The sequence below is a fragment of the Dermacentor variabilis genome, chromosome 1 (genome assembly GCF_050947875.1).
Source record: "Dermacentor variabilis isolate Ectoservices chromosome 1, ASM5094787v1, whole genome shotgun sequence".
NCBI classification, from domain to species: domain Eukaryota; kingdom Metazoa; phylum Arthropoda; class Arachnida; order Ixodida; family Ixodidae; genus Dermacentor; species Dermacentor variabilis.
Genome location: NC_134568.1, coordinates 50,338,902 through 50,353,373, shown reverse-complemented (window position 1 = coordinate 50,353,373; position 14,472 = coordinate 50,338,902). Strand labels below are relative to the sequence as shown.

Sequence of the window (14,472 nt, the reverse complement as noted above, 5' to 3'; positions counted from 1 at the left end):
GGCCGAGGGCAACAAAGTGTCTAAGGGCAACGCTGGTTCTCGGCCATATAGGAGATAGAATGGTGAATAGCCGGCGGTGTCATGGCGCGATTAATTATACGCGAACGTCACATATGGTAAGTGAAGATCCCAGTCGTGGTGGTCGGTCGCAACGTACTTCGAAAGCATGTCGGTGATGGTCCGGTTGAGGCACTCCGTGAGGCCGTTGGTCTGTGGGTGGCGGGACGTGGTGAACTTGTGCTTTGTCCAGCAGGAGCGGAGGATGTCCTCGATGACTGCAGACAGAAAGCTGCAGCCACGGTCAGTGAGTAATTGGCGCGGAGCACCATGCACTAAAATGATGTCATAGAGCAGAAAGTCAGCAACGTCAGTAGCGCAACTTGTCGGGAGGGCTCTGGTGATTGCGTACCACGTAGCATAATCGGTAGCGACGACAACCCATTTATTTTCGGAGCCCAAGAGAGGAAATGGTCCAAGAAAGTCTAGGCCAACACAGAAAAAGGGTTCGGGTGGGATGTCGATCGGGTGGGATGTCGATCGGCTGGAGACATCCAGCTGGAGGTGTGGAGGGCTTCTTCCAGCGCTGACAGGGCTCACAAGCGGCAACGTAGCGCTGCATGGAGCGGGCGAGACCCGGTCAAAAGAATCGACGGCGTACACGCTCGGTATGTGCGTGAGACGCCCAAGTGTCCAGCCAAGGGAGCGTCGTGAAGTTGGTGGAGGACAGTCGAACGCAGGTGCAATGGAATGACGAGCAGAAGGTCAAGGCCGTGTGGATCGAAATTGCGGCGGTATAATGTCCCCTCTTTAAGGAGAAACATCCGGTGAGGGGCGTCACAAGGCGTTGACTCCAGGCGGCGGATGAGGGCTCGTAATGAAGGATTGCGGCGTTGCTCGTCGCCGATTTCAAGCAGCTGGGACACAGAGAAAACGCAAGCGATACCATCTGCATCAGCCGGTTTGTCGATGGGGTAGCAGGACAAACAATCGGCATCCTGGTGCAAGCGTCCCATCTTACATACCACAGAGAAGGTATATTCTTGCGGGCGTAACGCCCAGCGAGCGAGTCGTCCCGTGGGGTCCTTGAGCGAGGATAGCCAGCAGAGCGCGTGGTGATCAGTGATGACACAGAAGGGTCATCCGTACGAGTATGGACGGAACTTCGCAACAGCCCACACAAGAGCGAGGCACTCGTGCTCTTTGATTGAATAATTGCGCTCGGCGTGTGATAGAAGTCGCCTGGCATAGGCTATAACGTGATCATGTCCACGCTGGTGTTGTGCTAACACTGCTCCTATGCCGTGACCACTGGCATCAGTTCGAACTTCCATTGAGGCAGACGGGTCAAAGTGGGCCAGAATTGGAGGTGTGGTAAGAAGAGTAGTGAGCTGGGAAAAAGATGCAGCATGGTCAGGTCCCCAAGAAAATGGGTAGTCTTTCTTCAAGAGGTCGATAAGGGGACGTGCGATGGTCGCAAAATCCTTCAAAAAGCGTCGGAAATAAGAGCACAGCCCTACGAAACTACGAACGTCCTTGGTAGACTTCGGAACAGGAAAGTTCGTAACAGCGCAAATTTTGTCTGGATCAGGTCTCATGCCTCTGGCGTCCACGAGGTGTCCAAGGACGGTGATTTGGCGGCGAGCAAAGTGACATTTTGACGAGTTCAGCTGGAGACCGGCGCGGCGGAACGCATCAAGAATCGCTGAAAGACTGTCTAGATGCGTGTCAAATGTGGGCGAATAAACGATGACGTCATCCAGATAGCACAAACAGGTGGACCACTTGAACCCCTGAAGCAAAGAGTCCATCATTCGTTCGAAGGTGGGGGGCGCGTTACAGAGACCGAAATGCATCACCTTGAACTGATAAAGGCCGTCAGAGGTAACAAATGCAGTCTTCTCTCGGTCCATGTCGTCGACGGATATCTCGTAAGTCGATAGAAGAAAAATAGGTGGCACCGTACAGCAGTTTAGAGCGTCATCAATACTTGGCAAAGTGTACATGTCCTTTCTTGTGATTTTGTTCAGGTGGCGATAATGTACACAAAAACGCCACGTTCCATCCTTCCTTTTGACAAGTACGACGGGAGAAGCCCAGGGACTACAGGAAGGCTCGATAATGTCCTTTGCAAGCATCTTTTTGACTTCCTGTTGGATAACAGCTTGTTCGGACGCAGAAACACGATATGGACATCGGTGAATAGGGTTCGCATCGCCAGTGTTTATGCAATGGGTCACGACGGATGTTTGACCTAAGGGTCAATTGTCAAAGTAAAAAATGTTGCGATAGCCTTCAAGAATGCGGCAAAGAGCTTCAGCTTGAGCAGCTGTAAGGTCAGAGGAAACCATCTTCTCAATGTCGACGTCAGTACCGTGCAATGACATCACGGTATTGGCTGAGCTGTCACGATCTTCCGCTGTGAATGGCTCGATCTGATCATCCTGCAAAGCGCTAATTATAGCCAATGAAATCCCCTGAGGCAGAACTTGCGCAGTTAGCGCGAAATTGATAACTGGAAGGCAGGTGCGGTTGCCACTAATTGTCAGCACAGTGTGCGGCACGGTAACACCATGGATCGCCAGAATTGGTGCGACCACGTAATTACCGTCAGGCACAGCTGGTGAGGACAAGTCGACGTGTGTCACAGAGTGAGGCAGTAGGCGAATAAAATTCATGCAGCTCTAACGGCTTGGAGGCAGGTCCGCAGGGTCTGCAAGAAGAGGCAAGTCAAGGCAAAGTGAGCCGGCCAAACAGACAATGAGGGCAGGATGATTGGCAAGGAAATCCAGACCGAGAATGAGTTCGTGAGGGCAATGCTCGATGATGGTGAAGAGAACGACGGTGTGTCTCTCAGCAATGGTGAGTCGGGCAGAGCACATGCCAACAATAGCGGCAGTCCCTCCGTCGGCGACTTGTACATTTGGTTCGGGGCGGGCGTCAGAACTTTCTTGAGCCAACGGCGAAGAGCAGCACTCATAATGGACACATGTGCCCCGGTGTCAATCAACGCGCACACAGGAACATTGTCGACGAGGACATCCAAAAGATTCTTGTTCGTGGGTAAGGTGAAGCAAGGATTTCGTGCCAATGTTGTCATTGCAGCTTCACCTCCCAAAGCTGCACTGTCTAGTTTTCCGGTCGGGGGTGCGGCGAGTAGGTCTGAGAAGGAGCACGGCGTGACGGGGGCAAACGAGGTTGACGACGGGAGGGAGAAGGCGAGCGGGAGTAGCAGGGTCATGTCAAAGGTGTCGCAGGGTCAGATGATGGAGCGAGCATAGAAGGGGCGAAGGAAAAGGACGCGCCAGAGAGGCCAGGGTGGTAATCAGGAGAATAGCGCGTCGAAGTGCCGTGGCTGTGGCAGTGGCGAGCGACATGTGCAATGCGTCGGCAGTTAAAACAGATTGGCTTGTCGTCCACGGTTCGCCATTCGGAGGGGTTGCGCTGTCCGTAAGAGGAGTAAGAAGAGCGCAGTGGGGACGTGCGTGGAGAGAGAGGTTCTGAGCATACGTAACGAATAGATTGCAGGCCGACGTTGGACAACTCTTGACGGACGACGGCCTGGATCAAGGAGATTGTCACCGGAGAATGATCAGGTGTTGGGAATGAAGGGGCCGCCGGTTGTGCCGCTTCGACCTCATGACGAATGATGCAGGTCAAGTTGTCACATCGCGACGGCTGCTGGAAGAGGTCCTCACAGGATGACGTCGCAGCTGTGTTGGGAAGTCGCGTGATGTGCTGGGATACCCGGCGGCTTTTAACATGCTCGAGAAGGCGGCACTCCTTGAGGATCGTATCGATGCTGGTGACGTTTGTAAACACCAGTAAATTGAAGGCGTCATCAGCAATGCCTTTGAGGACGTGATTAACCTTAACGTCCTCAGACATGATCGGGTCAGCCTTGGCAAAAAGGGCGAAGACGTCGAGAATGTACAACACGTAGGACTCGGTCGACGTCTGTACACTAGTGGCAAGGGCTTTCTTGGCATTGACTTGGCGACTGAACGGATTGCCAAAAAGGTCGCGGAGCTTCTCTTTACAGGGAAGGTAAAGGAAAGCCAAAATGGCGATACTATATCAAGCGGGCACACGTCGTCTTCCTCCTCAGTGCAGCCACACTGTGGTGGCTGTTCCGTAGCAATATTATAATATAAACCGTCTGTGAGCCTCGGATAATCCGTCTGGTGCAGAACATTTCCCACCAGCCGCCGCAAACGGAGCATAGCTTGGCGCAGCTGCCTCGCTTATCGGGAGGTTGCTGGAGGCCGCGCGTAGGCGCATAAAAACATTGTTAGGCGAAGAGATGGCAGCAACCGACTGACGCTGCTAGCGAGTCAACTGAAGGTGGCTTTGCATTTCGGCTTGGGAAGTGTGCACCGTGACTTGCTCATAACGAGCTGATGCTTCGGCAACCAGAGAACACAGTGTGCCCTCTCATGGTCGCCGCCACGGAGGAGAGGAGGGGGAAGGGGTACACGCAGTGGCGAACGGCAGCGGCTATGCTTTTCGGCTTACGCAGCAGCACATCATCGAGGTCAGCCGCCACCAAGCCGACGCTCTGATTGCCGCCGCACATGGGTGGCATTGGAGGGGGAGTGAAGAGAGCAAGGCTCGCGCAGTGTGCGAGAGATGGTGCCAGGAGCGCGTGCAGCTTGAGCAGCGTGTTGGCCCTAGCTACGGAGCTGGTTATGGCGAGGCACAAGGGCTCTGCGAAACACAGGAACGGGCGCCAATGAGCTGCGCTCTATAATAAAGGTTCGTTATACAGTCGAACCCACTTGTAACGATGCCGGTTTTAACAATATGTCAGTTATAACAATAAGTAGCATGGTGAAACAACCCACTTACTACAATGCCCCGTCGCCGCACTATCGGTTATAGCGATGAAGCTTGACTGCTTGGTGTCCAAGCTGAATGGTAGTGAAATGTGAAATCCTTGAAAAGAAAAAAAAAAGAGAGAAATTCAAGCCGCTGCACGACTGGCCACTGCTCCAACAGCCACTGTGCGCTCATTTACTAACCATCTTCGCGCGCCTCTCTTCTGTCGCCCTTCCCCTCCAAACAGGAACGGGCTGCACGCACAGCTCGGCTGCGCCCACAGCTCTACACCGCCCCACCCTCAGAATCGCGAATGGACCGCGCCAACTGCGCTGCTCGCAGGTTGCTTGCAGGTTGCTTGCTGGCTCCTCATTCGGCGCAGTTCTGCAAACAGCTGAATTGCACGCGTAGGTCTTCATTGTTTGTGTTGAAATCATTCCTGGCAGCGCAGTTTCTCACCACCGAAACGGAAGATGGCTGATCCACCCACTGATCATCGGCAATGCACGACATTGCTGGTGAAAAGAACGTGCACGGCTGTAGATTTGGAAACTAAGTGCTTCTAACCAATGAGGCGATTGTCGCGACCGTGCTTGCATCAGATAGCGACGGCAGCGATTACGCGGTAGGGCAGGCTGCCCAATGAAGCGATCGTCGCGAATGTGCTCGCATCAGATAGCGACGGTGACGACGGCAGCAATGACACTTGAGCAGGCTGCCTCAACGTTGTCCTCACAGGAGGCCCGGCTCCCGGGCTTCGTTTTCGCAAGGTACCTTGCGCTGCACTACGTGGAGCACCTGGATGCCTTGGAGAAGATTGTCGGCAAGCTTCGCGTAAAGCATGCAAGGTTGAGGGACATAGGGTTTTCTCATGCAAGCCAGTGAGAAGTATGTGTCAAGATGCTTGTGGTGATCCCACCTCAGCGTTTCTTCTGGATTTCTCACAATTTTTAAAAGGCCCCTTTTAGGGCCACCAAACCGATGCCTCGGTGGTACTTGCATATCGCTTGCCACCCATGACACCTCTTTGCAGTTGTTATAGCAGTGCCATACTTTAACGCCAAGAGCCGAAATTTGTTGCACACGATCGGAGCGCCCAGGAAGCAGTTAAACGAGTGAACACAATCTGCAGCCGGATGGAGGAAGGTGGTGGGGAGGGGCACTGGCCTCCCCGCCATTATAGTTTTCTCACAACAGCTCTGCCATCCCCCTATCTTGATTTTTTCATGCAACCCGGTTATAACAATTATCGATTATAACAATGGAATTTTCGTGGCACCTTAATATTGTTATAAGTGGGTTCATGTGACTGTACCAATTGCGAGTAAATTTTAGCTTCGCTAAAACAAGGTTTTCAATACACGAGCATCTATTGGAGCTTCAAGGGGAATCACGATTGCTTTGTTATATCCATTGGTTCGTTATATCCCGTTTCGTTACGAGGTTTTACTGTACATGTTATTTGGCTGTGATGCTGTTTGGGGTTTTCCGGTGGCACTGCTCCATCGATGTTTCCAAGAACATCATCACAAAGGGGGTCCTGCATGCACTTAGCACAAACTTATCCTGCAAAAAATGGCGCGTCCAAGAAGACCGTACTTTCTGGTAAACAACGCACCGTGCGATCTAATAAGACTACTGTGCTGCAGGTCCCGGTAAACTTTTCCTTGGGCACCAATGCCTACCGTACCCCAACGGTGTTGCACCCAGTGACACGCAGTAGTATAACTGGACACTTTCCCAGGAACCCTTTTGCAGCAGGCATGTGCCCAATTTGGTCAACAGTTGAAACATGCCAACTCATTGTTGCGCTGACAATCTGTATTTTTTCTCCTGTCTTTGAGCACGAGGCCACCAGTTTCTATCGCTTTTTCCTCCAATTTGTCTATTGACACCATGCAGGAGGCTTCCCTCCTGCCACATTACTGACTGGCCACTTGTTGACATTGTGACCCATCTTGCACCCATCTGACCATGCTCGGGGAAACTTCATTTTGTCCACGACCAGCAATCTGCCGCTCGTGCCTCTCTTTGTCGCACAGGAAAAAATGTTTATCACCCCATGCCGTCTTCTTTCCCAACTTCGTCCTTGATGCAGGCGCAATCATTTCCTTAGTAACCCACTGCCTGCTTAGATTCTGTAAAGTCTGAGCTGGCATGAAGCTGTCCGCATTCTAGGAGCAGCCCTTGATTAATTGTTTGTCGATGATCATGTCTCTGAGGGCACTAACTTTTTTTCTGCAATTTCTATCGATCCAGTGAACGAAGTAGCCGGACAGCCTGGCTGCATACGGCATACCATTCTCGTTGTCTTTATGCCTGGCATGGCGAAACTTTTCGCAGTAGCTTTCCGCAGTGTACCGGAAACGCTGCAGGAGTGCAAATCTTGAGCTCGTCATAGTCCAAGGTGGCGAGCGGATCCAGGTGACCGGTGACGGTTAATGTTTCTCCAGTCATGCAGATACTCAACGAGAGCACCCATTTCTCTTGCGGCCATTCCTGGCATGTCGCGACGCGCTTGGAGCGTTGCAGATTAACATCTAGGTTGTCTATAGTAGCATTGAATGGTGGAATAAGTTTGTGTGTACTGTAGACATTTGTCAACACGAGCATAAAGCGGTAGCCTGCACTACGTGTTCGGCAGCCTTTGGGCTACGTCCTGCTACTTGAGGACTGTCTTGCTCTTGCTCTAGTAGTTTATGCTGCAGGGACATTTGCTCTTTCCCTACATTGTGCTCTTCTGCTCTCTCATCACATAGTCTCGCATGTTCCTCCTCCACCCATTCTCTTAACACTGCCTCACCAAGATCAAGCTCTCGTCAAAGACTGTATAATTTGTCTGTTTCCATGCCTCACGGCGGTGTGGGAGTGTTGGCTATAGGTGTTAAAAGCCAATCCTGGCATGCTTGCCAATTGTTAAAGGTTCATCGGCCCAGTGGCTCAGCACCCTGTAAGAGATGCATGGGGAACAGACACTGCCTTCATCACCTTCATGTCTAATCACATATGACATTAAACATGCAACAAAAACAAGAACACAGCGAATAATGGGCAGGCTTCGTAACCCCATCCTAACCATCCTTGCATATGCAGTATAGTTTGCTATCCTACGTGTGTTAGTTTTCACCGGATACATGACTATGTCAAGCTCAGTCTTGTAGCTGTGCACTCATGGTACACAGACTGTGCGGGTCTGTCAACTTGTGGAGCTGTCCGCGCCCTGGCACCGGGGAGGGACACCTGCCACTCTGTGGCTCGATGGGTGTGACCAGCCCATTGGCAAAAAGCTCCACCGGCTTCTGGCAGCATAGTGCTGCCGGCAGTACTGCTGGCGGCCATGCTCTCGGGAAGGACCGCAGGCACTGCCGCCAAGGTGGATCAACCGCCTAGGGTCATCCCCTAGTCGCAACGGGTCTCGAGGCGAGTGCTTGAGCGGACCGGTAGCCGCCTTGGTCGCCACCAGCACACGTCACTCCAGATCGTCGCCGGCCACGCCAGCGTACACTATCATTTGCACTTCATCCTCTTCGGACTCTTTTGTGTTGCAGTCAATCATGGTCACTTGTCCAGCGCAATTGTCCCAACTCTCGTCACAACATGGTTTATTGTTAAATTCATGGATAAACTGCCATAATTAGTTTTTACAAATGTGATCAAATTCACACAGCTAATTTTTTGTCTTAAATAGCTCTGACGCAACTAGAACTTGTTCTTGAAATGTTCCATTCCATTTTCCATATTTATCATGTCTAGTGTCGAGGGTACCATCCCATTAAAGACTACGATGTGGTGGCCTACAATCCATGCCCAAAGCAGTGATGAAGGGCCAGAAGATGGGCAAATGACGTGGTTTGTTACAGAATACGGCATCAGGGACACACTGCCATACGTACAGGGCCCATACATTTATACGTACAGGGCCCATACATTTCTATGGGACCAAAGTTTCATTGATTCTGAAATTGGCCTTCACCAAATAAGTCAAACTTGGCTGGTCATCACACATGCACCCGACCCCAGTGGTGGCTGCAGTGGTGATTCCAATGCAGCAGCGTCAGTCATTGCAGCGCTTAGTGCGCAGGGAATGTGTCGAACACACATTATCTCCCATAGAAAATGCCTATTTCCAGCCTACACCAGGGAGATTTCAAAGCGAAAACGGTAGCTCACGATGAATTATTACCATATTTGCCCAATTATAATATGCGCATATTTTTTCCCGAAAGAATTCATCTGAATATAGCTTAGGTGGTGCAGTCTGATATGAAACTAAAAATCATTTGCATCAGCCTACCGTCAGAGCCAGCCTAGCTGGCATCACTATTCCATCACAAGATGGGTAACATGGATGGCAACAAAAGAAGTTTGCACATGGCCGGACAACAATGGCGCAAAGCTCTGTCCGATTACGACAGCCTATTCAAACTATAAAGTATTTTATATGTTAAGCTAGCGGCAACAAGTCGTGTCACACGTTCTTGGCATCCTGCAGAATAACATGTGTTGGAGGACAAACTAGCGAGTGGTTTGATGAATGCAGAATATGAAACGCACTATGGAATGTATGGAGGACATGATGTTGTGGTTCCTCATAGACAGCGATAAAGTGCTGTTTGAGAATGATGACTATGTGCATTCAGTAAATAAAATTCCATTTTGTGAAGGCAAAATTCGCTGTTTTTTCTTCCCCGAACATTGGAGGCATGTCGCATTTTTCTTGCCAGAAAGTCTGGTGCAACTTCTACTCCTACTTCGTTTAGGAGATCTGTCACTTTTATGGTGTTTTTCTTCTTAAACACATAAAAAGTGGGTGTGCGTTCGATTCAGAAGTGTGTTGAAATGTGGGTAAATGCTACCAAATGAATCATTACTGTGTGTTGTTTTTTGTGCCTCCTGTTTAACTATATAAACTCATTGGTCTCATCAAGGTTGAATTAATGGAAGCTAGCTGTAGTGTAAAGCCATTTCAGTACAGCCAACGACTGAATTTTCGGACGCCCAAATTTTCGGACATGCCTGATATTTCGGACATCTTCGCGGCACCGCCACGCGCCCCATAGAATCAATGTATAAGGACATCTGAAGTTTCGGACGCTCGAACCCCCCGCCATCCAATTTTCCGGACTTTTTGATCCCACGGAAGGTCCTTTGGCTCCTCGTACAGCGCCCTTGCGAAGGAAATCGACTTGCAGCAGAAGCATATCACCGCTTTGAACCACAACTAGCCGAATCTAGCCGTCACACACCGATTTGGTCTAGCCACACTGGCTATGTTCATCGCCGCACTTCCGCCTTTGGCGGAGTTTCCGGAGCGGCGCCATTTCGTTTGTTTGTGCAGGCATGTGCAGGCCACAAGTTTTGGTTAGCGCGGTGTGTGGTTGTGCTGTTGTGTCAAGTGTGCTCTGCGACGCTAGGCCTAGGTGCTTTGACGCTCCTCAGCGAACTCCACTGTTCGCAACTTAAGGATTTCGCTTGCCTTCGATGGCCCCCACTCCGTCTTCGTTGTCCTCGCCGATGGCATCGAAGCACGGAAAGCAGTACCGTCGGTTAGTACCGGTGCAGAACTGACTGACGAGGAAATAGCCCGTCAGGTTGTGGGGGATTCAGAAGACTCCGATGTTGAAAATGGGGAGCCAATGCCTGCGCCGCCTACAAGCGCTGAGTTGACGCGAGCACTGTTGACTCTTTCATCGGTGTACAGTGCTGACATGACCCTTGCTCAGAACGAGGCGAATATGATCGCATGCAACCGGAACGCTGTCCAAACAACAATCAACAAGTTCTTCAAGCCACTGCAGCAATAACACTGGCTGCCCAACGATGCACATGTACATAATAAACCGGCAGTAGGCTGCATACAGTTTTTGAACGCCTCTTTTTATAGCCACTTCACTGATGCTTTGGCAGGGTTTCGGAAGACTGGTACTTCGCCCTTCACCTCTAGATCAGAGAAAAAAAGAAAGGCATGCATTCATTTTTTCGGACTGCCTGAATTTTCGGACGTTTTTATGTTCCGTAGAGGGTCCGAAAAATCGGTCATTGACTGTACTTTGATTTTCAAAACACAGAAGTGGTGGAATCATTAAGCTTTTTTCTTGATGGCTGGAGGGCTCTACATAAGGTAACTGTGCACACTGATTGTGTAATTGAGTGAGTAGTCCTCTCGTTCGGTTTTCTCTTACCTGCCAGGCAGATTGTTCTTTTTACTCTGCCACTGTTCTTACCATAAAGGTGGGGTATACCATTTCAGAGGATTAAGCTTAGACATTTTGCTACATTGTACAGGTCTTCCGGTTAGTGGAGGCCCTGGTAGTGTGCTGGGCAGTCTGCCACGTGAGGCTCTAAGCCCATCTGGGTCTCTAAATCGCTGTCAGACCTGTGGACAGCCCCTCTTTCATCCAACTGGGCCTACAGCACCTCCACCTGCATTCCTGCTGCCTTCCCCATCTCCGCCCACTGTCAACATGCTGCCACCACACCCTGCTGTGAGTCAGGCTGCACAACAGCCTTAGTGGGAATTCCATAAGGGCTTACCTTAATCCTCTCTTGACTAATGATTCAAACCAATTTGTGTTGTGCAGAGCTTTCCCTCTTCAAACCAGGCCCGTGTGCGCACGTCATCACAGGAGCGGTTTTCTAGAGCACCTGCCCCAGCAACACCTGTGGTGTCACCAATTGCACCCAGCCACCTGAGCGCTGCAAATCCGGCACCACCAACTGTGCCAGCTGCAGCGTCCCCTATGATGGACTGATTGACAGCTTACCAACAAATTGCAATGATGGAACCTTGGCATGTTCCTCTTTCCACAGAAGCCACAGTCAATTTACTGTCATAAATATTGAAACAGAGCCCCAAGTGAGCTGCGCAATGCCAAGGGGTACTTTTCCAAGACACTTTACTGAACCCGGAGGAAGGGTTACAGATTCGTCAGTCTGAGTCCTGCTACAAGTAGTTAGCATGCCTCGAGGTTCTCTGGATGGCAACAGTATGCTCATTTGCTATCCTTGGCTGCCCAGGTTTGAGTGCAGTACCAGGCTGCATGTGTCCTTCAGTGTTAAAGGAAAGGTGTTGTTGGCGAAAGGATTGCCTTGTTTTACATGTCCCCCCTTTTTAAGCTGGTTGTAATTGTACAAGTACTTGAAAATGCATCTTTAAAGTTTTTATCATTTGCTACCCTACAGGAAAGTAGGTTGGATGTACTGCACACCTTTACCTTGTGCTCATGCTGTCTTGTTTTTAAGGTGTGCATGCAGTAATGCAGCCACCCAAAGAAGCTGCTGAAGAGGGTTGGGGTGGGGGCTTTATTTATTTAATGAAAAAATAAAATGAGACTGCAGTGTTACTGCATGCTTCACTCAAGGTGGGTGTCAATAAATCAACACTTGCTTAGTGGAAAGGTTCAGCACTGCTAAAGGTATTCTTTTTCCTCGTGTGTGCGCACTAGTTGGGCAGCTTGCCTTGCCATTATTCTTTGCAGTCTGACATTGCAGCGCCTGCAGATATTTTTTAGCTATGGCCATAGGTAACGGTTTCAGCATGTTTGTGCCATCAAGCGAGCTTACGTTGCTGGAGGGAAGTTGGGTATCCAAAGGTTTGCATAGAGTAGTGAGCAATGACTCCCCAATGGTTCTAGTCATTTCAGGTAGGTTTATTTGCTATGCAAATTAGGTTATCAATGTAACATTTGTATGCAAGCTGCTGAGTGCTCAAAAATGCGGTCTTTATTGCAGTGTAATTTGATGAAGCAGGCATTGAAAGAGCCCAATGAGAATTCTAATGTTACCACTGTAAGGTTAGCATAGTAGCTTTTGCATTGGCAACATAGCTTGGTCTATGAAGGGGATGTGTATTTTTGCCAGATTAAATGCTGGCGTGTGCATGTGGGCCATGCTCTGCTTTTGGTGCGACAATCTGTCTGTCCAACTAGAAATGCAGTTTTGGCAACATTTTGTAAATAGTTTGTGAGTTTCTAACTTTGTCATTCTTTCCATATTTGTTCAGGTTTGTGAGTCAAGCACTATGTATGAAAGTGTCTTGTGTGTGATAATCTGCTGCTGTTCAACTAACAGTCAGTTTGGTTCTCTTGTTAGCAAAGAAAGCTTTGTGAGTGATTGAGAATGTATTAGCTTGTGCACCCAGGGATATATGAATGCAGTCACCCACAAGAGGAGGGAAGCAGTCAGCTTGTTCAGCAGCCAGTACGAGAGCCTCCCGACAAGCTGTCATACTTGTTTCATAGTGCAGTCTGGCTGATGTTGTGTGTTAACAGACCTGCTTTCAGCCGTATGTCTGCCTCGTCATTCTTGTACCGCCTGTTCTTGAAGCGTATTTTGGCGCTGTTGACTCATAACCTGTGGGTTCTATATTTTGAGGCTTCCAATACATAACAGCCATGTGCTGCTGTCCTGTTTTCTTTCCTTAATGTTGCTGTTATGTGCCGGAACTTCAGTGTCGAAAGGCACAAAGTGAGTTTAGTGTGCCGAAGGTCCCAAGCAGATCTGCAGTTTGTGAAGTTTACCTTTGTGTTCTGATTTTTGTCGCTGAAAGATGTTGCCGTAGCTTCTGACTGTGATACCAGTTGAGCGTACCCATTTTTCATGGGTTGCAAGAGCTAAGTGGGTGCTCCTAGATAGGGGGAGGGGTAAAGCCAAACTGATCAATTAATGGCACTGGTATTGCACATTCAAGTGTGCATCGTGCGTGTGTGTGTGTGCACGCAAGTATGTGCGTTTATAGGTTGTAACAGGTGTCCGTTGTCAGTTTTCTAACAGTCTTTGCACACAGAACTTAAAGGTTTGTTTATTGGTTTGGTTTTGGAAGCATTTCATTACAATAAAAACAAAATGTTGTGCCTTTCACATGGAATGTGATTTATTTATTTGGTACTGCTGGCCTGTGTTTGGAACCTTGAGCAGGAGCAGGTTTTATAAAATGTCATGCACTACATAGGAATGTCAAAAAAAGTGAACTTGCAAAAACACCATGGAGCTCTGTGCAGTATGCAATTTAGTTGTACACGTGTGTGATGCATAGTAAGATACCATAAACGATTTTAAAAAAGATGAAAGCACTTGAAAAGGGATCATAATAAATTCAGCATGAAATTCTGGATGACACGTTGCTCGGCACATAAAGGATACACGCAAGTTCATTTTATGAAGTGCGGTCGTGAAAGCAAAAACAGAAGGCCACTCGGCTACATCCCCGGGTAGCTGTTCCACTTGGGAATGGTTTGGGGGAAAATGTTCCTTGAAATTGTTAAGAAATTGCAATTTTTAAAATACTTTTTATGGGATAAGAATCAGTGGGCCGCTGTGCTAAAATTTGAATAGCCATATTTGCACGATTCTACCGTGCCACCGATTGTAATGTGCAGTCATAGTAACGCCCAAATATTTTTTTAAAAAATACTGATTTTACTGCGGACATCGGGTAACGAAACCCGAGCCGACGCATACCATGTTGAAACGATTTTATGGGACATACAAAGACGCGCACCGCTGAATCTTAGCAGCCAGTTGCTATTGGAGTCAGGCGACACCTCCTTTTCGCTGTCTGGCCACAGAAAGTCATGTCCAGTTCCATTTAATGCATTAGAAATGCCACATTTGAAGGTTTCTGCAGCCATTGTCTGCAGGAGGGCATTTCACGCACCA

At 49.3% G+C, this 14,472-nt stretch overlaps 1 protein-coding gene across 1 annotated transcript in view; it reads left to right on the top strand.

The window, feature by feature from the left end:
• Nucleotides 1-13,674, top strand: part of LOC142577643 (coiled-coil domain-containing protein 6-like) — a 55,777-nt gene extending 42,103 nt beyond the window's left edge. Inside the window, exons 6-7 of the mRNA XM_075687123.1 lie at nt 11,101-11,300; nt 11,397-13,674. Of these exons, the coding sequence (XP_075543238.1) occupies nt 11,101-11,300; nt 11,397-11,567 (371 nt within the window). The 3' untranslated portion in view covers nt 11,568-13,674. The remainder of the gene's footprint in view (nt 1-11,100; nt 11,301-11,396) is intronic.
• Nucleotides 13,675-14,472: the final 798 nt, after the last annotated feature.